This window comes from Planococcus citri, chromosome 5, assembly GCF_950023065.1.
Source record: "Planococcus citri chromosome 5, ihPlaCitr1.1, whole genome shotgun sequence".
NCBI lineage: Eukaryota > Metazoa > Arthropoda > Insecta > Hemiptera > Pseudococcidae > Planococcus > Planococcus citri.
The window spans coordinates 58,341,650-58,366,523 of NC_088681.1; the positions used below are offsets into that span (position 1 = coordinate 58,341,650).

Genomic DNA, 24,874 nt, shown 5'->3' on the forward strand with positions numbered 1-24,874 from the left:
CCACCAGATATTTCAATGCTCGAAATTTCCATAAAAATTTACCAAACCGAGTTGGAAATCCAAAATTGACTGTGTACCTACTCCAATTTCAATATGCTATCAAGTCGACTGCAAGTTGGTTCAAGTCAGTTTGGAGCCTCAAGCGACCTTTTGAAAAATACTAGAGCCTCCAACAGATTTTAGAAACTTAAAATTTTATTAAAGGCAGTTGGAAAGCAAAAATTCACTCTATAAACGTTTCAAAAATTTACTGGAGGTCCCAGTAATTTCTAAAAGGTCGCTGGATGCTCCGAAACGACTTGAAATGTACTTGCAGTCGACTCCCTAGCGTATTGAAATTAGTTTACAGAATACATTTTAGCTTTCTAACTGTTTTTAATAAAATTTTATGGAAATTTCAAGTTTCAAAAATCTACTGGAGGCTCCAATAATTTTCAAAAAGTCGCTGGTGGCCACTAAATGACTCAAACCCACCAGCAGTTGACTTAATAGCGTGTTTAAATTGGATTACAGCGTGAATTTCCGCATTCTAACTTCATTTGATGAAATTTTGTGGAAATTTCAAGTTTCAAAAATATTCTGGAGGCTCCAGAACTGCTCAAAACGGTTTGAAATTGTTTCCAATCGATTTGGCAGGTCGAAAATAAGGTGTGTCCCAAATTTCAGCTTTACAGCTCAATTTGGTAAAATTTTGATTTTTTTACTCATTTTTGGCCTAAACTTGATTTTCAAAAATTTACCAAAAATCGAAAAATATATTTCAATTGAACTGGTCATGCTTATAGGAAATTTGACGTAGAATAATTTTAGTTCAATCACTTTTTTCCCTCCAACCGTTCATTTCGGCGATATAGCCGAAAAACATAGATTGACAAAGGTCAATGACCTTTCGCAGGGGTAGCAGACAAGTTGCAGTGTGCAACTTTGGTCAAAATATTTTTGAGTCTACCGTGAATCGAGTTCACGTTTTAAATTGCCGATTTTCATTTTTTAAAACAATTTTCATAAAATTGACAACTTTACCCCCTCCTCAGTAGGGGCGAAATCGCCATTTTGGGAAAAGCTGGACTTGTCATGCTGATAGGAAATTTAGCGTAGAACAATTTTCTTCGAACATTTTTCCTCTCGGACCCTTCATTTTGGCGATACAGCCGAAAAACCTGTATCGGCAAAGGTTAATGACCTCTTGCGGGGGTAGCGGTCAAGTTGGGGGGTGCAACTTTTGATGAGTTGTTTTAGAGACCAATCTGAACAAATAATGTGAAATTCAGCTTGCCCCTAATTTTTTTGAGGTTCGACTAAAAATTTTGCTAAAGTGACTGGACTATTAGTTTTGAAAAGATAAAATTTTGTTCTGAGAAAATGGAAAATTGTAAATTATTGAGAGCTTTTGTCCTCGCTTTGCTCGGGGCTCATTCCTATTTAAATGTCATCATTTCTTGGAAACTAAAAATGTTGAAGCCATGAAAATCAACTTTTTGCATTCAACTCCAAGATGATATTGTTATTTTGCGTATCAAATAATAAATTTTTACTATTTTTCCCCTCGCTTTTCTCGAGCAAATGTATTCATTCTGCTGCTCAATTTTTCAAAAATTTTCAAAAATAGAAAAATTCACTCGAGAAATTTTAGAAACATAAACAAATCAGAATAAAAAAATTCAAATCTTTTGCTGGTCATTCCAGCTCAATTCGACCAACGTTTTTGAGTCATGTTCTTCGACTTCGCTCAATTTTTTTTTTACAATGTCTATCCACCCAGTAAGTAAGAAACCCGCAATCAGTTTGGTCCCAGGCCCCTCAGGGGTGGGTGGGGAGAGGGGAGCTTCAATTATTTTCACATTGTCTCGAGGTGCTCAACTTCAGCAGCGCATGCCTCCAAATCTATGATATTTTGATCAAAACTAATTTCACAGTTCGAAAGAGCATTGCATTATAAACTTTTTAAGCATTTTGAAATATTCAAAAGTTGAAAGTTGAACTTTCAAATTAAAAGTTCTAATTTCAAAATGACGTATGCAAAGCGGGAACTACCATTTAAAATTCTGAAAAAATTTCCATAAATGTAACTTTTGATGTTTTTTTGAAATATCTAATTTTCAAGATAGGATCTTTTAATGGAGGGAGAGCACCTCCTCCCCCAAATTTGGGCAAATCTTTCAAAAAAAATCTGGGGCATGTGATATATCGAATTGTATGTTTTTGGTGACGCTGAAGACGAATATGACGTCAGATTTTCGATTGGACCCCATCCACGGCCCCCAGCACCTACCCAAATAGGGTAAAAGTTAAAAAAGTGGTTTTTTCGTGCGACATATGAAATAGTATTTTTTGGTGGCGCTGAACACGAATATGACGACAGATTTTTGATTGGACCTCATTCACGGCCCCCAGCACCTCCCCAAAATTTCGAAGTGCCGAATTATGACAGGATTAGTAGATTTTCAGTCGTTAAAAATAATACTACCTAAGATTTTTAGATCGATTTGAAATTGCTGGAGAAAAATCAACTCTTGCTGGAGGCTGCAGATCTGCTCAAAAATGGGATGTAAGATACCTACTCAATAAGACTACTTACCTACATATTATAATAGGACTATTTTAGGTGAACATTCTTCATACCTATTTATTAAAAGACTCTCGATCACTATTTATTTACAAAATACAAGTAGGAAAATTCTTACGAAAATGTACAATAATTCGTCCTATTCTTTTTATAGTCTGAAGAGCACACGTGATCCCCAACATCAAACACAGTACCAATAAGCATCATCGATTTAATAGCATGACTGTAAACGTAAAAAAAGAACGACCTGTTCACATGAAATTGTTTTTTTGGCAGGGTAGAATTTCCCGACTGACTCTTATCGGTCGAATAAGGGATATCTACACCGATGTTATCTCCGATACCATCTTCGTCGATTTTTATTTCAGCTGTATGATAAATATCTTTAATTTCGATATTACTATACTTCAGCATTCCGGTAGTCTGACGAGATGTCATGAAGTATTTACTGAATCCGAGTTTGTCGAGATCTTCTACGATAGATTTAGACCACTTGAAATAAAATTTAGGCAGTTTAACGTCTACTTCGCATTCCTCGTACTCCATTTCTCTCTCATCTAGAAGTTTCTCCATCGCCATGGGATTCTCGTTATGTCCGAAATCGGCGAGAGATGTATTTTCATAAGGTAGTACGATGAACATGGTGAATTGCTCGTCGATGGATTTCAAACCGAAGACTGAAGCTATGGGTCCGATGCTACGAGATACTTCTAGTTCGGCGTACTGCCCTCGGACAACTCCGTGCATCATGTCTACAGTCATGTATTTGTAATCGTAGACGGCGTAATCGAAGACGTCGTGATGGCCGAAGTAAGATTGGCGCCAGAGTAAAGGTCTTTTGAATTTTTCTCTGCAATGATAGGTAAGGTATAAAGTAATAGGTAAATATTGGTCGATATCGATATCGATTAATAAATAAAAAAGAGAAAATACGAGTAGATTATTACTTCTTGGTTAACGATTTATTGAATTTTTGTTGCCAGGCCATTTTGAAATATGCACCAGAACTAAATACTAATGGATGGAACAATTTCCCATGTGGATCCTGCCAGTCGAATAATTGGTGTATTTTATATACCATGTGTTCATTGAACCTAAAAATAGAATAAAATAAGGTTCATAAATTTTAAAAAATGAATAAAATTAGATAACTTTCAAGCAGCAAGATCCTATATTGACGAGAGAAAGCCCCCTCGGCTGATTCTCGGTCCTGAACCACTTATGTGGGAGATTTTTTTTTTAAATTTTGAAGACAGCTCAAACTTTTCAGAAATTTGGTTTTTGAGGCATATCTCCCTCCCTCCCTCACTTCTTCCCTTGAAACTAAATCGGTTCAATTTTGAATTTGAAGTTGAAATTTGATTTAGAAAAAAAAACAAATTTTCCAAAAACCTTCATTATGATTTTAGAACTTTATTCCCTAAATTTTGTGCCCTGAAAATCAAAATTGGACCTTCGGTATATTTTTAAGAGCAAGTACTCATCAAGATCTTTCGATAAACAACAAAAAATAGCTTCCTGACTGTCACAGGAGTGAATTGAAAATTGAAGGAACTTTAAATTTGTGTCTTTTGTGGGTTTCAATGAAATAGGTAGGTACGTTTGCCCAACTCTCCCATTGTGGGCTAGGTTCACTAGATATACTGAAGATTTTCTTTTATAAAATTTTTGTGGTTGTATCTACTTTGTATTTTTTTTTCAAAATTTTCTGAGAAGAAATGAGGAGGTGGTTTGCAAAACGCAACAACTGCATTTTTTTCGTTTTTGAGTTGGCATCACTTCCTTATAGGAAATTCAACGGGGAATCCAATGGTGCCTACCCCAGAACTCTAGAACCACGTTAAGTACCTCTAATCTTCAATAAAAGAAATCAATTCGGGTCAAAACGCAACAAATACGGGGTAATTCGCTTCAAAACACAACAATTGCGCATTTTTTGACGTTTTTGACGTATTTCATGATGGCAACACTGAGTAAACTATGTCATATGAATCGAAACGACATTCCACACATTTTTCAACCAATCGTGAGCCAACAGAACCATGTTACCAGTTTAATCACGACTCTGAGCGCCAAAATTATCGAAAAAAATTTCACATTTCAAATTTTTTTTTCCATTCAACTATTTAGTCTATTTCTGAAAGACATACATAAATGATTAATGTGATTTTTGCGACATTTTGCAGCATAAATTCATGAAAAATAACCGCAATTGTTACGTTTTGAAGCGAAAATAATGCAAAAACGCGCGTTTCGGGTCAAAACGCAACACTGGAATTTTTGTTCGTCTCCCCTGCCCCCTTCAAAGATGGAAAATTCGGAAATAAGCCAGAAACTAATTCCTATAGGGTCCAACCCTTTCATATGAGGCCCCATTGAGCAAAATCCCCCCGCCCAAATTTGAGTGACAGTTTTTTGCAGTTTCTCAAAATTTTGAAAAATGCAGTTGTTGCGTTTTGCAAACCACCTCCTCAAATCAAAAATTTCAAAAAACTTGTTTTCTTGGGCATATTTCCCTTTTTTGGGGACCAATTGGTTCAAATTTTGAAATTGAGGTTTCAATACTACGGTTTAGAAATAAACCATGAAAACCATAAGAAATCTTACATCCATTTTGGACAATTTTCGGTGAAATTTTCACAGTTTTTGGTGATTTTCAGTAACTTTAATACCTTTGTTGAGTGTTTTCAACACTTTTGTGCATTTTGAAAACATTTTGCTGAAATTTCCCCCCTTTTTTTTGGTAATTTTCAGTGATTTATTGTTTTTTTTTAGCTGTTTTACAAGTTTTTTGTGCAGTTTTTAGCGATTTTTTCAGCATTTCATTTTCACTGGGCAATTCTTTGAGACGTTAATGCATTTTTAATTGTTTTTATACCTATCATTTTAACAGTATTTTTAGTTATCAAAAATTCGTCATTTCTTGGCAATGTTCAGTTATTTTAATGTTTCTGTGAGTGTCTTTATTTCATTTTAATCTGTTTCAACACTTTTTTTGCATTGAAGAAAAATTTTCCCAAATTTTGAGCATTGTTTTTAACGACTTACAGTGATTTAAAATTTACAACGCTTTGTTCGAGTATTCTTAGATTATTCTAATTAATTTTTAACACTTTTTCTTGCATTTTTGAAAAATTTTACCAAATTTTTATATTTTGTTGTTGTTAATTTTTAGTGATTTTATTGCTTTTTCGGGCGTTTTTACAGCATTTCAAGTGATTTTTGACACTTTCTTGTACTTTTTTGACAATACTGAAATTTTATCACTTTTTGGTCATTTTCAGTGATTTTAAGTTGTTTTTTTCATCGTTTTTACGACATTTTAAAGCATTTTTAATATTTTTTCATGCATTTCAGGCAATTTTAACATATTTTGTCAATTTTGATGATTTTAATGCTTCCTTTTTTTAAGCGTTTTAAACATTTTTTCATGCATTTTGAGATTTTTAGTATTTTTTTTTTTTTTTTTTTTAGTGTTTTTGCATAACTTGTAGGTACGTATTTTTGACACTTTTTCGTGCATTTTTTTCTCAAATTTTGCTGTAATTTCATTACTTTTTGGTACCTAATTTTGAGCGATTCTATTGTTTTTTGTGATGTTCACTGTACAGCATTTTAAATACCTACTTTTTAATGTTTTTTTTTTTCTTGTCAAATATACCAACTGAAATTTCATTTCTTTTTAACAATTTGTAGTGATTTTATTGTTTTTTTTTTTTTTAGTGCCTTTACAACATTTTAAGGCGTTTTCAACTGCACTTTTTCATGCATTTTCGAGTAATTTTCATTAAAATTTCAGCAGATTTTTCCAATTTTCAGTGATTTTAAAGCTGGTTTGGAGTATTTTTTAGATCATTTTCATGCATTTTAACAATTTTTTTTACATTATGGGAAAATTTTCCAAAACTTCAGCGGTTTTTGGTAATTTTTATAATCGTAGGTTATGATTTTTTCTCAGCATTTTTACATCATTTAGAGACCTTTTCAACGCTTTCTCGTGCATCTTGGGAAAATTCTACCATAAAAGCATGTCTCTTTTTAGCGATATTCAGTGATTTTTTTTGCTTTATTTTTAGGAGGTTTTCAAAACTTTTTCATGCTTTTTTAACCAATGCTGAAATTTGATCTCTTTTTGGTGATTTTTTAAAAAGTGATTTTAATGATTTTTTTGCGATGTTTTCATAGCATTTCAAAACGTTTTAAACAATTTTATTCACGCATTTCAGGCAGTTTTTGTTGAAATTCTAAGAGATTGTCTAATTTTCATTGATAATTCTAATATTTTTGAACATTTTAAAATCACATTTTAATGCCTTTTAATGTACATACACAATTTTTTTTAAAAGATTGGAGGCCTTATTTTTTAGAACTCGATTTAGTGCTCTTTTCAGTAAAATGCTTCTACAATAGAACTTGATTGATGAAAAAAATTCAGTACTTTTAAAAATTGGAAGAGGTCCATTTTTCATAAGAACTCATCCGGCTAATACCCTTTTTGGGGTATTCATATTATGCTTCTGCTTTGATAAACCGATCAGATATCAGAATGATGATAAGTGGCATCTATAATATTATTTTCACTCACCTTTCGATAGTACGATTTTCGTTACGAGCATCGATTCCCTGTCTGAAATAAAGCTCGCTTTGTCCACTGGAATTGAAATACTGATGAGCACTTTTAAGGAAACTTTCTTTCCGCTCCATGAAGTATGGAACGTAAATTTCGTTGATTAATCTAAAATCAGATGTTTTCACATTTTTTACGGTGCCATTCTGGAAGCTCACATTGTAGTTCATATGATTTCGTAAATCCACCAAATAATTGTGCAATTGTTGATAAACATCCGTCGTTCTGTTTCAATACACATATAATAAAATAGAAACAAATAATCATTAAATTTTTCGAGAGTAGGGGAAGAGGAAGGGAGTTTGAAAATCTACTAATTTACTTGTGTCTTGTTTCCAGGTGAGGCATTTGTAACATACGGTGAAGTGTTGTAGTCATATTGCCTTCGCTGCTCAAATGAAGAAGTGCCATAAATGTGTAAAGGCCATATGGTGAAAATACGATGTTTCTGTCATCGGGATTGTTTTCCGATAAAATATGGTAAATTTTTACCGACATGTCTAGCAATCCATAGTAAATGTACTGTGAAAAAAAAATGGATAAAATATGCCAGTTTAATTGAGCAAATATCAGAAAGTTTAGGTAGGTACTTATAAATATACGTATAAGCTTAATTTAGGTGAATTACGAAACACGAAAACATTAATTTTGAGTGTTATCTCAAGATGGGTAATACATTTACCTAACTTATAGGTACTGACGTTAACACGTTTTGATACAATTTTAATGATTTCGATACCTAATCTCGCGATTAATTGGTGGTCAATGCGTCATGAATAGGGTTATTTTTTAAATTTCATGTTAAGATAAAAGGAAGTTTTTTTTTCAATGAAAATCGTTCCAGAGTCCAAATTACAAATGTGTACCTAATTAATAGAGAGACCTAGGTACCTATGCTAATTGTTAAAAGTTAAATCGATAAATCTTTCAAATCCTTGCATTTTTATTCTAAAATTAGGTTACTTTTTCATTTCGAAGAGAACTTTACTAATAATATCATCTAGGTATACCTATTTTATACTCAGAAAAAATTTGCTCTTGTTTAAAATTGTCAAATAGGTTTCCCACACGACTCTTCACATGATTCTACTTCATTATTTTTTCAAGAGAAGATGGTAGATATTGTAATCTCCAAGTTGAAAAAATTCTTCATTTTTGTTTAGTTTTATGATCGAAAGTTACGTAAGTACAAAGTTCTTTCATCCAGATGAATAATTATTTTTCATAAAATTGACGGATTATTTTCAGCTTGATAAAAATCGTTTTTAAAAATCAATTTCGGTGTAAAAAAATTTGCATGGAAAAGAAAAAACTAAGAATGTTTAAAATATTCATGCAAGTATGTGGGTATTTTGAACATTTTATAAATTTTCTGACTTTTTTTTAAAAAACAAGGAATAATTTCGTGGAATTTGAAAAATTTTTGAGTACCTAGGTAACACACTAATTCAATTTTATTTTCACTTACGATGGGTATTTCTGTCAGTAAAAGTCGATCTTTCGTCGATGCAGACAAATGGATCGATAATACCAATGCCAACGCAGTAATCCACAAAAAACTCCTCATTTTGAATATCAACGCGAAAAACCACGAATTAATACCACGTTGTTTTATCTACAAATACATATTTTATGTATTAATGAATGCAAACATTATGAGAACCTAATCTCATGTTTAAATAGCAGCTGTGTCTTCGAATGTTCACTTACCTGTATCGATAATCAATGAAAGCTGCGTAATTATCAAAACTTTCTGATAAAACTTTTTTATTACTCGTCATCTAGGGTTATGGATGGAGTAAAAAAAATACTTTGACCTTGGCATTAATTAGTTCAAAAGATCTAGTCGAAATTAATAAAGGGTGTTGAAATCATCGAAGTTCCATATGGTAATTTATTTCTGGTTTCAGTGTTGTTCACTATACAATTATAATTGACATTTGATCGAAATACCTACGAGTAAATTACAAATACACTTTTATTGCAATAATAATATGTACCTACTTAACACTTATAAAATTAACTTTAGGTGATTAAAATTAGAAAGGTCTATACTCTATAGGATTATCACTGAAAGGGCATTCACACCAAAGAAAGGAGGCTCAGATTTAGCTCAAGATTTTCTATATAAAATGATCATGAATTTGTGGGGTGTGTAGTGAATGAGTGAGTTAGTGAGTAAGCAGGAGGAGGTCCTACTTTCTTGTCATAATTGCAAACAAATCCTGATTTTTTTGTCCAAAATCTTGAATTTTTGCAAAATTTTAAAAAAAACTGATTTTTTAAAATTTTAAGATTTCAAAAAAGTCCTGATTTTCACCAGAAATTCGAAAAAGTTTCCATTTCCTAACCAGAAGTTTTTAAAAATCCTGATTTTCTTGCCATAAATTGAAAAAAAAAGTTCTGATTTTAATCGAGTTTTCAAAAAAGACAAGATTTTTTTCCAGAAATTGAAAAGAGCCTCGGTTATTTGCCAGAGTCAAGAAGTTCCTTTATTGTTTTTCAGGATTTCAAAGGAGTCATGATTTTTATCAGAAAGAAAAAACTCTCGATTTTTCAACCAGAGTTTGAAAAAAGTCCTGATTTTTGCCAGAAATGCGAAAAAGTCTCGATTTTCTAACGAGAGATTTTAAGAAGTCCTGATTTTTTAGTCAGAAATTGATAAAACTCCTGATTCTAGCAAGATTTTTTTATCCCAATTTTTGCCATAAATTTGAGAAAATTGAGTTTTTTAAGCAAGAGAACCTAAAGAGTCAACGTTTTGCCAGAAATTCAAAAATGTTCTGATTTTTTTCAAGATTTGAAAGAAATTATGATTTTTGTCAGAAATTTGAAAAAGACCCGATTTTTTGCCAGAATTGGAGAAAAGTCCTCATTTATTCCAGTCAATTCGATTACTATTTCATATTTGGATCATACACGGTGCCAAAGAATAGCACAGTATTGATTTTACGATTAAAAATGAAGAAAAAGAACGGTCTATCGACGTGGAAAACAACGCTATCACCGCCACTTTTCTTCATAACTTTAGCTGCTGAAGCTGCACTAGCTTCGGTGCCAAATTCATTAATTTTGATATCAGCACCGTGACTGATATCGCTAACTTGGATATTTCTTCCATCGATCATGTTTGCGAGATCTGGAGACTGGAAAACTTGTTTATCTGCGAGTCCGAGACTTATGAGCTGATTCTTGATAGACTGAGACCATTTGAACGCGGTTTTGGGTAATTTGAAGCCTACTTTGAGTTTGTTATCTGCTTTGTCTGATTTTCCAATTTCGTTAATTATTTTATTGATCGCTTCGGTATTCAGATCGCGTAAGAATTGCTTCAAGGGTCGATTCGTGTTGGGTAGGACTATGTACATGGAGAATAATTTGTCGACGTACTTCAGTTCTACGGCCTCTACCCCTAGTGATGGTATTTTTGCGTATGACACGTTGGAAAATAGATTGCTCATCATTTGAACTGTGATGTTGCCGTGGCTTGCGTGGAAAATTTCCCTGTAAGTTGATAAATATTAATTTGAGGAGAAGTGACTATATATTGAGCAGAAAAATGGTAATTATCGAGCAGATAAAATACCTATAGGAACATGAGAAATAAGGCAGACTTATCTGCGATATTTCATGTGAAAAAGTAACTCATAAATAGGCATAGAGAAATACTTAAGTTCTTACGGTTTGGTCAACACTTCAGGGAATATTTCGAGCCAGTTAGCTTTGAAATTCAGACTGCTGGTCAACATCAGTATGGTACTTTGCGATGGAGGTTCCTTGAGTAATTCCGTGATTTGGTTTTCAGTTTTGTTGGCAATATATCTGTAAAATTTAATAACACGTATTTACCTACTGGAAAATATTGTATGTACCTACCTATTATAATTTCAAAAATGAAATTTCTCACCCAATTCAATCAGTTTTTTTGAATTATTTATAATCTACCAGTTTTTTGTTGTTGAATTAATTCAAAAGCGATCTTGCGATCTATCGAAATGAGTTATAATAGGTACTTTCAGGAAAAACTCAAATATTTTGCAAAAAATGTTTTTTGCGATTTGAAGAATTATGTTGAGTCTAAAATGAGATCAAAATTTTCGGGGTTTTTGAAAAAAAAAAGTCAATTGACAATTTTGGAAGAAAATCAAAAACTTCCACTCGCAATAAGACTTTTTGAGCATCCACTTTTGATGAATTTTAATTTTTAAAGTCCAAAATTGAGTCATGATCTATGGTTTTTCGAAAAAAGTATCATGCAATATTTCAAAATGGCTCGAAATTTTGACAATACACAAAAACTGTTATCAAAACTTTTTTTGGACACTTTTGATAGATTTTGAACCCAAAATTAGATCATGATTTTCACGGATTTTGAAAAAAATTGAAATTTTGACAGAAACATACTTTCAGGGATCGCATGACACCGTTTTCAAAAAAATCCGAAAATCATGACCCAACTTTAGGCTTACAAATCATCAAAAGTGCTCGAAAAAAGTTTCGATTGAAATTTTTGATTTTCTGCCCACATTATAAGACATTTTGATTAGTTATATGACACTTTTTTTTATATCTCAAAAAAACGTGCCTTCATTTTGAGCTCAAAATTGATCAGAAGTGCTCGAAAAAAGTATTTATTGAAATTTTTGATTTCTTGTCACAATTTCAAGACATGACAGTTTTTTTCAAAATCCCAAAAAAATTGTGCCTTCATTTTGAGCTCAAAATTAGTCAAAAGTGCTCGAAAGACGTTTTTATTGAAATTTTTGATTTCCTGTCGAATTTTCAAGACATTTTGATGAATCGCATGACACTTTTTTTATAAAAATCCCAAAAACCGTATTTCAATTTTTAGCTAAAAATTCACCCAAAATGTTCGAGAAAAGTTTTGATTAAAATTTTCGATTTTATGCTGAAATGTTAATCCATTTTAATGGCTCGCACTTCACTTCATCAAAAACCCCGAACTAGTGCTCAATTTTGGGCTTAAAATTTTTCAAAAATGCTCAAAAAACAAAATATTTTCAAGACGTGTGCCCAAGTTGGTCGAATGGGTCATGAAGATGGTTAATCTGTGCTTATGGGAGCTTAATTTCATTTTCACTCTACTTACAATACGATCAAATTTTCTACAATCCAAAGAATATTGGAAGATGAGGTACACAGAGCCAACATTGCCCCACCAGACTGTGAAAAAATGGTCAAATACTATGTGAACTATGGAGTGATCCTGATAATGAAATCAAAGCGGCAAACCATGAGGAGAACAAGTATGAGCCATTCTCTTGGGAACAGCTAGATGGAGCCTTGAATAGCTCCAGAAATGGAATAGCCCCAGGCAGTGATAAATTACCAACAGACTTATTCAAGAACGCCACAATAACCATTAAGAAGAGACTGCTAGCTGTTTACAATAAAATACTATCAGGTGCGACCATACCCGAAGACTTCTGTACTGCAATTGTAATACCCATTTTCTAAAAAGGAGACCAAAATTACCCACCCAGTTGGGTGAAAATCTGCCCTTCTGCCAATAAATACGCGGTAAAGAGCAGTTTAATTGGCGTTTTATACTTCAACACGACTTTAAACTGCTGTCATGCAGCAGATTTTACAATTTTCAAAATCGCGCTTCAATTCACGGGCGTAATTTGAAGCGACTTTTTAGGTTGTCACATTTTCTGCACAGCAGAAAAAAATTTCTGCTGATAATCACGCCACAAGAATATTTTGTAGCATATTTTTATCGCGTATAGCCGCTACGCTTCTAATTATGTGGCTTATGCATGTTGAAAAAACCAGCCACAAAAATACGCTACGCAAATATTTTGTAGCGTATTTATTCGCATATTTGCTGAAAAACGCGCGTAAATGTGGTATTTTGAGCGTGTGTTTCAGCTTAGTATATAAATCTTTAGTCACTTCTACCAAGTGCTCTGGTGGCGTAGGTAGCAAGAATTCCGCTCACAGATCCGGGGGACTCGAGTTCGATCCCCGCTGGTGCCAAAAAATTTTTCAAGAATATTCAATGGCAGATTTTTACGCGTAAATAAAATACGCGCCGATTAATGGGCAGAAAAAGCATTGGCATAAAGTGTTAAATCTCCTGCCCACGTTTTTATGTCGCGTAAGAGCAGATATTCACCCAACTGGGCAGGAAACTACCATGGAATTAGCCTAGGTACTAAATGCTGCTTGCAAAATACTTGCAAAGATGCTAGCGAGAAGAATTGAGAGCCATGCGCCATGTGGAACTAATAATATTGGAATGCCAAAATGGATTTCAAAAGGGAAGATCATGCATAGATGGGGTATACCCAACAAAGCTGCTGATGGAGAAGAGACAAGAATATAACCTAGAGACCCACATGTGCTTTGTTGATCTGGAGAAAGTGTATGTTGTTTGAAATCCTGAGGAAAATTGAAGTAAATGAACAAATAGTACGCTTAATAATTGAAGAAATATACACGGATAATGTAATAACAGTAAGATCTGGAAACATGTCAGAAGCAAAGAAAATAGGAAGAGGAGTAAGACAGGGATGCCCAATGTCATGTAGTCTGTTCAACATCATCTACTTTGATGACATGATTAAAGAATGTCTGAAAACCAAGCCAAAAGGGCTAGGAATCAACAACACCCATGTCAATACTCTGCTGTTTGCTGATGATCAGGCGGTCTTTGCTGACAACGAAGATGACTTGCAGAGAGCAATGTACAACCTTCAGAAAGTAGCTGATGAGTATGGAATGAGAATCTCATCGTCAAAAACAAAGGTGATGGCCTTAGAGGGGAAAGAGCCAATACGCATTAAAATTGTTGTAAATGGACTGCCAGTGGAACAAGTTAAAAGCGTTAAATATCTCGGATGTGAGCTGTCATATGAAGGAGAAGTTGACGCATAACTTAAGATCAGTAAATTCCTGAGAGTGAGTGGAGCGATAAACTGAGCCATACCTCCAAGAAAAGTAAGAGCCGAAACTCGAATAGGTAAGAATCTACAATACACTGGCAAGATTGATGCTGCTGTATGGAAGTGAAACATGGACAATGAGAAAGGATATAAAAAGCAGAGTAACCGCAGTGGAAATGTGATTCATGTGAGCCACAGCAGGATATACTAGACGAGGTGAGAAAAGGAACGAAGACATCCTGAAGGAGCTAAGAGCAGAGCCAATTATTAGACGAGCGAAAGATTACAGAAAGAAATGGTGAAAACACATTGACAGAATGCCTGACGAACAGTCCCCTTGAAAAGTCAAAGAGTACACTCCAACTGGCAGGAGGAGCAGATGAAGACCGAAGAAAGGCCTTGATGATACAATGGCAAGCAATTCTTCTACAGTTTCTCAGACGGGCTGAACAGCTCACCCGCTCACCGGGTCAAAGTTCAATGAGGATGACTCTACTTAAAGAGATTTTTTTCTCAAAAAATTGAGCAATCCAAAAATTTGCTGGAGCTGCTTCAGAACGGTTTAAAAATATGACTAATCGACTCGAGAGGTCCAAAATGGAGTGCAAACTAAATTTCAGCTCATTTCCTAACTCACTTGTGAACGATGAATTTTTCATTTTTCATTTTTATTTCTCTCAAAAAATAATTATCTACTGGAGAAAATTTTGGAAATATTTTGAAAATATGAGCCTAAATAAATCAGAAGAGTCATAAAGACAGTAAATTCAAGTTTACAGCGCTGAATTTCATTTTCATTGTACTTAATAGGTACATAATTATAAAGCTTTCTCTTTTATTGAGAACTGGAAGAATCCAATAATCCACTGAACGTTCAAAAATGGTTAGAAACCACTACCAATTGACTCAGGTGGTCGAAAATAGAATATAAACTAAATTTCAGCTTTTTGGGTCAATTTTCTAAAATTTTGATTTTCCCCCCATTTTTAGCCCAAATTTGAATTTTTAAACATTTTTCAAAAATTTAAAAAAGAATTTCAGCACCTGAAATTTTGGCTGGTGGTGTGTTTTGGTGTATGTACTCTATCGATTCCTTTTCATCTGGTTCGAAAATTTAAGTGAGCTGGTTGAGATATTTCCCTTTGTTAGTATTTATAGGTACCTAGGTACTTATTATGTAAAAATACCTACCATCTTATTTTTTGTATTTAAATTTTTCACAGATGTTAAAATCAAATAACCACTCACTTATTGATTGTGTTTTGAGCTTGTTTGTTATCTCTTGAGAAATCAACATCGAGTATTTCACCGTTATAGTATCTTTGAGCGTCTTCAACGTAAGTTTTTTTTATATCAATTCCCTTCTGAACGAAAATTCCATTGGCTAAGCTCAAATTGGATGCTTTTGTTTCAGGTTTGAGGTCACTTTTGAGGGATGATTCGAATCCTGAACTGTTTTGAGCCTCTAAAGATAGTGTTTTCAATGCTTGATGGAAAGTATATGTCCTATAAAAATAAATATGCAACGAAATAAAACCAATCCAAGGAGGTAGGTACCTATACGTTTGAACATGATTTTATACTCACGAATAAGTGGCAGGTATTCCCAAAACACTGGCAATTTCATCTCGAGTACTGCCATTGCTGGCGAGGTGAAGGAGACTCAAAATTGTGTAAATATTCAGCGGTGAAAAAAGAATGTTTTTGTTTTCTACATTATTTTCTGATAGAATCGAATTTAGTTTCAGTCCCAAATTCAGAACTCCATTTTGAACGATCTGTTGAATAAAAAAAATCTGGTTGAGTTTATAATGGTATAGAAATAATGTTAGGCATTTTTAAAAAATGTTTATCATTCTGAATGAGTTATTTTTACACGAATTTAATCATCACTTACTTCATAATTTGCATCTGAAAAATTCTGCGACGTAGAAAAACGTATTGAAACCATCACAAAAACCACAATCCATAATAAACTTCTCATTTTGAATCTATTACGATAAATACACCTAAACAACACTCGACTTATTTCATCGACGAACACGACGAGTTCTAATGAAAATAATTTAGATGCATTAGGTACCAGTTTTTATTCAGATAATATTTAAATCTGATGAAAAAATATTACAATTTATGTGAAAATTATAAAATATTGAAAAATTTTCCACTATGAGCATCCCAAGTGGTCTAATGTAGGTAGAATAGTCATGGAGCGTATCAAATTGTAATATTTTTTTCAGACCGTACCGATTATTCTTATCGAAAGTTGTTCTAATTTCTCCTAAATTGAAGTTCCTTATAGAAAATAACAAAAATACGAAGAAAATAATGTAAAAAAATTTATCTAAAATTAATTGACGAGATATCGAAGTGAATGAACTTGGTAGCTCCGAATGATATTAGGCACCATTTCCTCACGTGTAGGTAAGCAAAGTTCGATTCGGTAAATATCACGTAGGTATAGGTAGCAAATTTTTTGGGAGTCGAGTTCTTTTCAAAGAAAAACCTTTAAAATAAAAATGATCTTCGAGAAAAAACAATTTTAAAAATTTTTAAATTGAAAAAATTTGCCAATTGTAATGTGTATTATTTGGAATATTATTTTTCAAGAGGTCAAACCTGAAAATGTACCTACTATTTTTTTTTGTATACCTACTTGACCAAATTTTTTCGAATGTCTTTTCATTTCAATTTTGTTTAAATTGCTTGATTTAAAAAAAAAAATTCCAGATTAAAATCCTATATCATATTATTTTTACATGGCATTTATGTACAGGAAATGATGTCTAAAAGTTGAGAACCATAACAAAAAAAATAGGTATGTAAAAAGAAACATTTTATTAAGTACCTAAACGATTGTCTAGTTAAATATTAGGTAGGTACATTTTTTTTTTTTTTTAAATTAATAATACTCGAATGAAACAGCCTCTCAGTTACCAGTAGGATTAAACACACTGCCAAAGAACACCACAGCATCAATTTTACGATTATAGATGAAAAAGAAAAACGGCCTATTCACATAAAACGACACATCCTTCTCCCTGCCACCAATTTTCAGCACCATTAAAATAGGTGTAACTGCGCTAGCTTCGGTTCCATCTTCGTTTATTTTGATATCAGTACTATGACTAATCTGGTCAACTTTGAGGTTACTTCTCTCGACCATATTGCCTAGATCAGCACCGTCGCCAAACACTTGTGAAAGTCCTAGTTGAGTGAGTTCCTCTTTAATTGATTTGGACCACTTGAACGCTGTACTGGGGAATTTCAAGTCGACTCTGTGGTTTTTGGAGGTTTCATTTAGTATTAAATTGATATCGTCGGTGGTCAGAGTACGCAAGAAGTCGGTTAGGGTTTGATTTTCGTAAGGCATTACGATATACATGCAGAATGCTTGGTCGGCGAATTTCAGGTTTACAACTTCGACTCCTAGAGATGGCAAGTCGGCGTATGGTGTGCTGATGTTTTTGTTCATCATCGGTACTGTGATTTTGCCGGTGTTTGTGTTGAATGTGTCTCTGCAGAATGATGAATAAAATATAAATAACTTGAATAAAAAGTATGGGTAGGATGAAAGATTGATTTTTTCTTACGATTGTGTCAATGACTTGTTGAATTTGTGTAGCCATAGTGATTTGAAGTAAAGACTGCTGGTCAGAATGATTCTAGTGTTGGGGGATTGAGGTTCTTTGAATAACTGCGGTATTCGGTTTTCAGTTTTATTGGCAATGTACCTGTGATCAAACAGAAAAACAATCAATTAACCTTTATAACAAAATGAATGAGAAATGAGCACTAATTATTGCATGTTTTGCACCCATTTGAAGTATAGAATAGATGTCTGGGTGGGTTACCCATTTTATAAATTGCAAAAAAGATTCATTTACACACACATACCTGTAATATGTTCCAGAATTTCCAAACAAATTTGAGAATTTTTTGTGCCATATATCTTGCACCAGTTCAGCCAGAACTGAAACAAAAATTTGGCCCCTATCCAAAACTGGTTTTTTGAAACCAAATTTCACCATTTCCAGCCAAATTCTGGATTCTCCAGCAAAATTTACATTTTTCCATTGAAAATTTTTAAAATTTCTAATCCAATATTTTTCAATATTTGTTTATTTCTCCTTCTGTTTTTTGGAGTGTTCTCCAACTTATAAGTATGGTAAAACATAAAATATTAAAATTCAGTAAAAATTATCCCCATAGATTCCCAACAGAAATAGGAGTCGATTTCAGGTTCTAAACTATACCTACTTGAAAGAGAGCACAAGAAGTAGAACATCAAAACCTTACTTGAAGGCTCAAAAATCAAAATAACAAAATGATCACGTGTGACCAAAATTACCATTTTTAAATTTTCAAAATTTCAAATAGTCCGATATATGACAATAGGAATCGTTAAACCCACCCCCCTCCCACCACTCTTCTGGAACAATTTTTCTCTTAAAGGGAACATCTTAAGGAACATTTTACTAACGAAATGGCGGCCATTTTGATTGCCGAAATCGCAGATCTTGCTTTCCAACATAGGATTTGCACGAAATTTTTTAAACTGGAAAAAGCTAGATCGAAAGAGCATGCAAAAATTCATCACCAGCCAAAATTTCAAGTGCTAAAGTGTATTTTTCGATTTTTGGTGAATTTTTGAAAATTTAATTTAATCCAAAAATGAGGAAAAAAATCAAAATTTTACCTAATCGACCTAGAAAGCTGAAATTTGGGATAAATCCTATTTTTGACCAGCCAAATTGATTCAAAACGATTTTAAACCGTTTTGAGCAGTTCTGGAGCCTGCAGCAATTTTTGAAATTTGAAATTTACACAAAATTGCATCAAATGAATTGGGAAATCCGAAATTCAAGCTGCACTCCAACTTAACAAACTATTAAGTCGACTGCTGGCAAGTTCAAGTCATTTTGGATCCTCCAGTGACTTTTTGAAAATTTTTGGAGCCTCCGGCAGATTTTTGAAACTTGAAATTTCCACAAAGTTTCATCAAAATGGAGTTAGAAAGCCGAAATTTTTTTCTGTAAACTCATTTCAATACACTATATTCAAGTAAGTTTGAAGCTTCCAGCTACTTTTTTGACCTTCGTGGTCGATAAGATACCCGTCATTTTGTTCAAAACCGGTGTACATATTTCAGTCTGAAACATATTTTTGTCCATCGATTTCATACAAACTTCTTTGAAAATTTGAAAAATTACCGTTCTGCTTCTGTTTAAGGTATGAAAGATGAAGTTCAGTTAAGACCCCATTCTCGACATTAATTCCGAGTTGGATTGCAGGCAGTTTCAATCCGTTTTGGAGCCTCCAGCGGTTTTTTGGAAAATTCTGTTTTTCAAAAAATGCCTCAAAATCTGTCCTAATTAACTTTTTTGGCTTTCCAATTCCATTTGATGAAATTTTGTAGAAATTTCAAGTTTGAAAAATTTACTGGAGGCTCCAGTAATTTCTAAAAAGCCGCTGGAGGCTCCGAAACGACTTAAATTTGCCAGCAGTCGACTTAATAGCGCGTTTAAGTTGGAATGCAGCGTTAATTTCGGATTTCCAACTTCAATTGATAAAATTTTGTGGACATTTCAAGCTTCAAAAATCTTCTGGAGACTCCAGAACTGCCCAAAACGGTTTTAAACTGTTTCCAATTGATTTTACAGGTCAAAAATAAGGTACCAATATTCCAAATTTCAGCATTCTTAATCAATTTGGTGAAATTTTGATTTTTTTCATTTTTGGCTTAAATTTGATTTTTATAAAAATTCACCAAAAATCGAAAAATCCACTTGAGCACTTGAAATTTTGGCCAATTTTTATGGCAAGTTGGCTTTAAAATGTTTCTTAGGATGTCCCCTTTAAGAAAAAAGTTATCCCAGAGGATTGGCGGGTGAGGAGGAGGAGGAGGAGGGGGTGTAATTATTTCTTTTGGCATAAGCCGAACTAAAAAGGAACCGAAAAATTAGTCGGTGCTGCTGAAGTTTTGGTTATTTATAGACATTAATGTCAAGGATTTGAGGAGGCTCACAGAGGATAATTCAGAAGTAAGACATTGTGAGAGAAGTGCCTGCGATATAAGTAGGTAAGTAATAAGTAACCTGAATAGGACTACAAAATATATAAGTAAGTAATTACTTATTGATAATATCCGTTGCTTCTTTGCTTTTGTTGACAAAATCAACGTTAACGATTTCGCTTTCATAGTATGTTTGAGCATCCTCCACATAGCTTTGTTTCAGCTTGATTCCCTTCTGAACGAAGATTCCATTGGCTAGATTCAAATCGCATACTTTCACTTTGCCTTTGGTGCCATTTTCCAGTGTTGATCTCCTTTCTGTACTATTTTGAGCGATTACAGAAAAGTTTTGCAATACTTCATGAACAGTTTCTGGCCTGAAAAAAAAAAGAAATACAAATAACAATTGGATAAATTCTGTACCTACTAACCTACCTAATTTTAACAGATAGGTAGACGAGTAATCAACGTAAGTAAAATACGAGATTTGAAAATGTTCAACATATTGTCTTACGAGTAAGTTTTGGGCATTCCCAAAATGCCAGCAACTTCATCACGTGTTTTTCCATTACTACCGAGATGGAGAAGAGCTAAAGCAGTGTAGATGTTGAAGGGTGAAAACAGAACGTTTTTGTTATTGGCATTGTTCGATGATATGATGGAATTCAGTCTCACTCCAAAATCCAGCATTCCACGTTTAACTGCCTGTGAACAATACAAATTAAAGTACATAAAAGTAAGTTGAAGCAGAACAGTTACCTAGGTACAGTACCTACTATTTTTTTGGAAAGTCAAGTTTTTCTTGTCCTTGTAAGAACTTATAATTTAAACTGCAGTTAATGTGGGCGTTTCTCATTTTAGCAATTGAAGGCAATTTGTTCGAATTGAACTAAAGTCGTTTTGCCACAGGAAATTTACTACTTACTCAAAAATTCCTTTTCGATGGCATCAAAAATTAATTTTCGAAAGATAATTAATGGATTAGACGTGATAACGCTTCAAGGTACCATCGATCGAAAAACAAGCATACTTTAATTGTATTTTTTCAAGCTAAACCTGAACAGGTTTCTGTTTTGTCGTTTCAAATGTCGAGTGAGAATTCATTTTTATTTCAGTAAAGTGCACACATTTAGTATGACAGAATTGGAATCTAACAATATTTTGCGTCTCATTCAACTCTATGGTAAAAAATCTTCAAATCCGCTTTTTTAAATTCCAATTTTTATTTCATAATTTTTTTAAACAGAATTAAAAAATAATTAAAAAATGAGTAGGTAATCAAACTCGAAATTTGAAGATACCTACTCGTAGTTCTAAAAAAAAGAGAGACGAAAGTGCTGCCTATCTTTAAAATTCAAGGTGCAATCTCTGTTTGATGGAGGGGAGGAGGGGGGAAGGGAATTGAAATAATATTTTGATCATGAGAAGGAGTATTAAGTATGTAAATACCTATCTAAAACTGAACAGAATTCGATGAGATACATTTTTGGAATTCCTGGGGAGAAAGTTGAAAACTCGCTGAAAGCTTCAAAAAGGTCAAATTGAGATTGCTTTCAAGTCACTTGATCTTGTAGATACACCAAACGATATTTTGTTTTGAAAAAAAAACACTCGGTTCTGTCAGGATTTGATTTTTTCTACATTTTGTGGAATCTACAGATTGGTCATAAAAACTCACTTTTGAAGTGGCACTCCTGGAATTCCACGATAACCACATAGAACGTTCGAGAGGGTGTCTAATAAGCAGTTGCCAAAATTATAGATCCTAAAGTTCATTTTTGGCTCCTCTGGAGAGATTTTGAAATTTTTGGAGGAAATTAAAAATCGTTGGGGCCTCTAGATAGTCCCAAAACTATAGAAGAAATTATTTTAATTTGTTTCACTATTCGTCAAAAAAATTACATTTCATGGCAAAGTTTGAAAATTCCCTCAAAACAGTTTTTTTTTTAATTTTCCAAGTTTTCAAAAAAAAAAAAATCGTCAAAGATCCAAAAATGAAATTTATGACCTGAAATTTTTGTTACAGTGCCTGGTTCAAGTTCAAATCGGAGAATGAGAGGTTAAATAAAAGGTTCCCTTTTTTAGCTTAGTTCCGTTTTTACATTGTTTTGTTTTTTTCTTTTTCAAAAAAATATGGGTAATAAATCGATTCTCAAATATTTCCCTTTACACATTTTTCCGAATGAAAAAATCCAAAATTGCCATTTTTCCCAATAACCAATTTCCTGGATCTACTTTTTTTGAAACTCATTTACTTAGGCAGGTAAGTACTTATAACCCAAAAGCACCAAAATGGGAAAAGATTCGGGTTGTTCAATTTCAGAAAAGTTCATCTTTTTGGTCAAATTCTTCGAAAAAATTTGTTTTTTGTCAAAATTGAAAAAAAATCCTTCTTTTTTTCAAGCCAAAAAAAATATCACTGTTTTTTTGCCAAAATTATCAAAGTGACTTATTTTTTATCACTTATTATCAAAAAGTTTTGTTTCTGTCAAAATTGCAGAAAATCACTTTTCCTTGGTCAAATTTCTCAAAATGTTTCACTTTTTTTTGCCGAAATTACGAAAAATTCTACTTTTATCGTAAAGAATTCTAAAAAATACTCGTGTTTTGTCAAAATTTCAAAAAACTTGTTATTATTGGTTCTTCTAGATCAAAATTGGCTAAGGTTTTAATCACGCTTCTTTTTTAAATGGAAAAAATTCTACTTTTTGTAAAAATTGTAAAAAGATAGCTCCTTTTTGTCAATATTGCCAAAAAACTTTTTTTTTTCAATCAAAATTTTCCAAAAGTACTTATTGTTGTATAAAAGACTCGTGTTTCGTCAAAATTCCAAAAAAACCTCTTTCTTTTTCAAAAAAAATTCAAAATTGCCAAGAAAAATTTATTTGTTGTCAGAATAATTATCATAATGTGTAATTGGAAAACTGACTGGAGGTTCCAAAAAGGTCAAATTGCGATTATTTCAAAGTCGTCTGATCGTGTAAACTAAACACCCCAGACCAGATCTTGCCAATAAAACCATTTGATTTTTTCACTTTTTTTGGAATTAGTTACGAATTGGTAAAAAATTCAATTTTGAGCCGGAATTCCTGGAATTTTATCATATCCACGTAAAACAGTTGAGAAAGAGCCCCCAATAAGCTCGGACCAAAGTTGTAGGTGTCAAAGTTCATTTTTGTTCTCTACAGGGCGATTTGAAATTTCTGGAGATTCAAAAAATTCCTTGGAGGTTTCAGAATGACTCGAAACTACAAAATACATGTTGATGTCTGGGAGATGAATTGAAGAAATTTTTCAAATTGGTTCACTTTGCTGCACAAAATTTGTATTTCATTAAAAAGTTTGAAAATGTCCCTTAAAAACAGTTTTTTGGGATTTTTTTTATATTTTCAAAAATTGACCAAAAATCCAAAAATTAACTTCATTTTTTGAAATTTTGGATATGGAGGTTTAAAAACACACCTTTTTTATCATCAAAGCGTGTCAGTTAAAAAAATTCCTTTATCGCACCTAAAAAGTTTACTAGACCACCTCACTTTGGTTTTTTAGTAAAAAAAAATCAAAAAATTGTAAATCCATCCAATTGAACTTGATAGATTTTATAATAAGTGTTCAAATTTCAGAATTGGATGGGAGTATAAAATAAACAATTTCTTCATCAGCCTGATTTTTTGACCTCGCGATTAAAATATTACCTACGAAAACAAAGTAACAATTTCCCAAGGTTGGTACTACAAAAGCTAAACTTTAAATAAATAAATTTCCTTTCTTCGATTCAAAATTGCAATCAATTATAATTATTTAGCATCCCTATACCTATTCAATTGCAGAATCAATCTACTTACTTCATGTCTTTCATCTGGAACATCTTGTACATTTTGCGACACAGACAAATGAAGAATCGAAACAATCAAAAACAACGCAATTTGCAAACTACACCGCATGATTAAGTATAGGAATCAAACACGAACGCGAAAACTTATCAATGAACACTCGATCTGCTGCTATCTCACTGCTACCTAAGTATAGGTAATTTCGATCTTTCGGTTGTAAAATCACACATCGAACTGAATGGCTGTTGATAACACCAACAACATCATTTGACACAGCTTTAGAAGTAGTGATAACCTGCCAATGAACTTTACTATACAACTGATACCTACGTCAATTAGGCAATTAGAATTCATCTCATATACTAAAATGGCCGTTCATAGTTGCGTTAAATATATTGAATCACTATACTATAATGTTTTTCTTTTGCACACATGTTTATGTGGTCAAATACTTGTAGGTAGGTATTTAAGAAGGTTTATAATAATAGCTATATTATGTTAATGAAAACGTTTACAAATGTAATAAAAATGGTAACCGGAAAGTATCAGTTGTGTTTCTACAATACTTAATCACTATATCTTCGTCATCAGCATCAGCATCACCGCATCTCGCAGATATCTATAAAAGTATGCACGTATGGGTAATTTATCTGAGGAAAAAAATATGTACAATCAAGGTCGTATATCAACCAAATGTGTACCTACTTAATGTGTTGCGATTTCGCCAAAAAACCCGTATTCACACATGTTTGCCACAACACGTGCATTATAAACGTTTTCAATTTATTTCAATGGTACATAATTATTGCGATGCTGCGAAGATCCTCTTATGCTCGATTTATCATTGTGGACGTGATGCCGATCAGACTCCGAATCTAAAGTGGTCATTTCGAGGTGTTTTTCTTCTATAGGTACCATTTG

General features: G+C 33.0%; 3 protein-coding genes across 3 annotated transcripts; all 3 read right to left on the reverse strand.

Moving 5' to 3' along the window:
- Positions 1 to 2,625: 2,625 nt before the first annotated feature.
- On the reverse strand, positions 2,626 to 8,884 carry LOC135849331 (serpin B3-like). The gene is made up of 5 exons (XM_065369711.1): positions 8,662 to 8,884; positions 7,516 to 7,715; positions 7,152 to 7,418; positions 3,514 to 3,660; positions 2,626 to 3,416 (listed from the first exon to the last, which is right to left on the reverse strand). Exons 1-5 carry the CDS (start codon positions 8,758 to 8,760, stop codon positions 2,681 to 2,683), a joined length of 1,449 nt encoding a protein of 482 aa, XP_065225783.1. The 5' UTR covers positions 8,761 to 8,884; the 3' UTR covers positions 2,626 to 2,680.
- A 174-nt stretch (positions 8,885 to 9,058) lies between these two features.
- LOC135849332 (leukocyte elastase inhibitor-like) lies at positions 9,059 to 16,774 on the reverse strand. Its single transcript, XM_065369712.1, has 5 exons — positions 16,002 to 16,774; positions 15,692 to 15,882; positions 15,353 to 15,610; positions 10,875 to 11,015; positions 9,059 to 10,697 (listed from the first exon to the last, which is right to left on the reverse strand). The coding sequence occupies exons 1-5, from the start codon at positions 16,086 to 16,088 to the stop codon at positions 10,091 to 10,093; spliced, it is 1,284 nt and encodes a 427-aa protein (XP_065225784.1). The 5' UTR covers positions 16,089 to 16,774; the 3' UTR covers positions 9,059 to 10,090.
- A 151-nt stretch (positions 16,775 to 16,925) lies between these two features.
- LOC135849334 (serpin A3-6-like) lies at positions 16,926 to 24,365 on the reverse strand. Its single transcript, XM_065369713.1, has 5 exons — positions 23,966 to 24,365; positions 20,635 to 20,825; positions 20,240 to 20,497; positions 17,698 to 17,838; positions 16,926 to 17,622 (listed from the first exon to the last, which is right to left on the reverse strand). The coding sequence occupies exons 1-5, from the start codon at positions 24,062 to 24,064 to the stop codon at positions 17,034 to 17,036; spliced, it is 1,278 nt and encodes a 425-aa protein (XP_065225785.1). The 5' UTR covers positions 24,065 to 24,365; the 3' UTR covers positions 16,926 to 17,033.
- Positions 24,366 to 24,874: the final 509 nt, after the last annotated feature.

What these genes read in the sequence shown, in the direction of transcription:
- LOC135849332 (XM_065369712.1), bottom strand. Translation starts at nt 16,088, where the DNA reads ATGAGAAGTTTATTATGGATTGTGGTTTTTGTGATGGTTTCAATACGT. An exon ending in TTTCAGATGCAAATTATGAA is followed by an intron (nt 15,883 to 16,001) that starts GTAAGTGATGAT and finishes TTTATTCAACAG; the next exon opens with ATCGTTCAAAATGGAGTTCT. An exon ending in GCTCAAAACACAATCAATAA is followed by an intron (nt 11,016 to 15,352) that starts GTGAGTGGTTAT and finishes TAAATTTTACAG; the next exon opens with ATATATTGCCAACAAAACTG.
- LOC135849334 (XM_065369713.1), bottom strand. Translation starts at nt 24,064, where the DNA reads ATGCGGTGTAGTTTGCAAATTGCGTTGTTTTTGATTGTTTCGATTCTT. An exon ending in GCAACGGATATTATCAATAA is followed by an intron (nt 17,839 to 20,239) that starts GTAATTACTTAC and finishes GTTTGATCACAG; the next exon opens with GTACATTGCCAATAAAACTG. An exon ending in AACAAGTCATTGACACAATC is followed by an intron (nt 17,623 to 17,697) that starts GTAAGAAAAAAT and finishes ATCATTCTGCAG; the next exon opens with AGACACATTCAACACAAACA.
- LOC135849331 (XM_065369711.1), bottom strand. Translation starts at nt 8,760, where the DNA reads ATGAGGAGTTTTTTGTGGATTACTGCGTTGGCATTGGTATTATCGATC. An exon ending in CACCTGGAAACAAGACACAA is followed by an intron (nt 7,419 to 7,515) that starts GTAAATTAGTAG and finishes GTATTGAAACAG; the next exon opens with AACGACGGATGTTTATCAAC. An exon ending in AATAAATCGTTAACCAAGAA is followed by an intron (nt 3,417 to 3,513) that starts GTAATAATCTAC and finishes CTATCATTGCAG; the next exon opens with AGAAAAATTCAAAAGACCTT.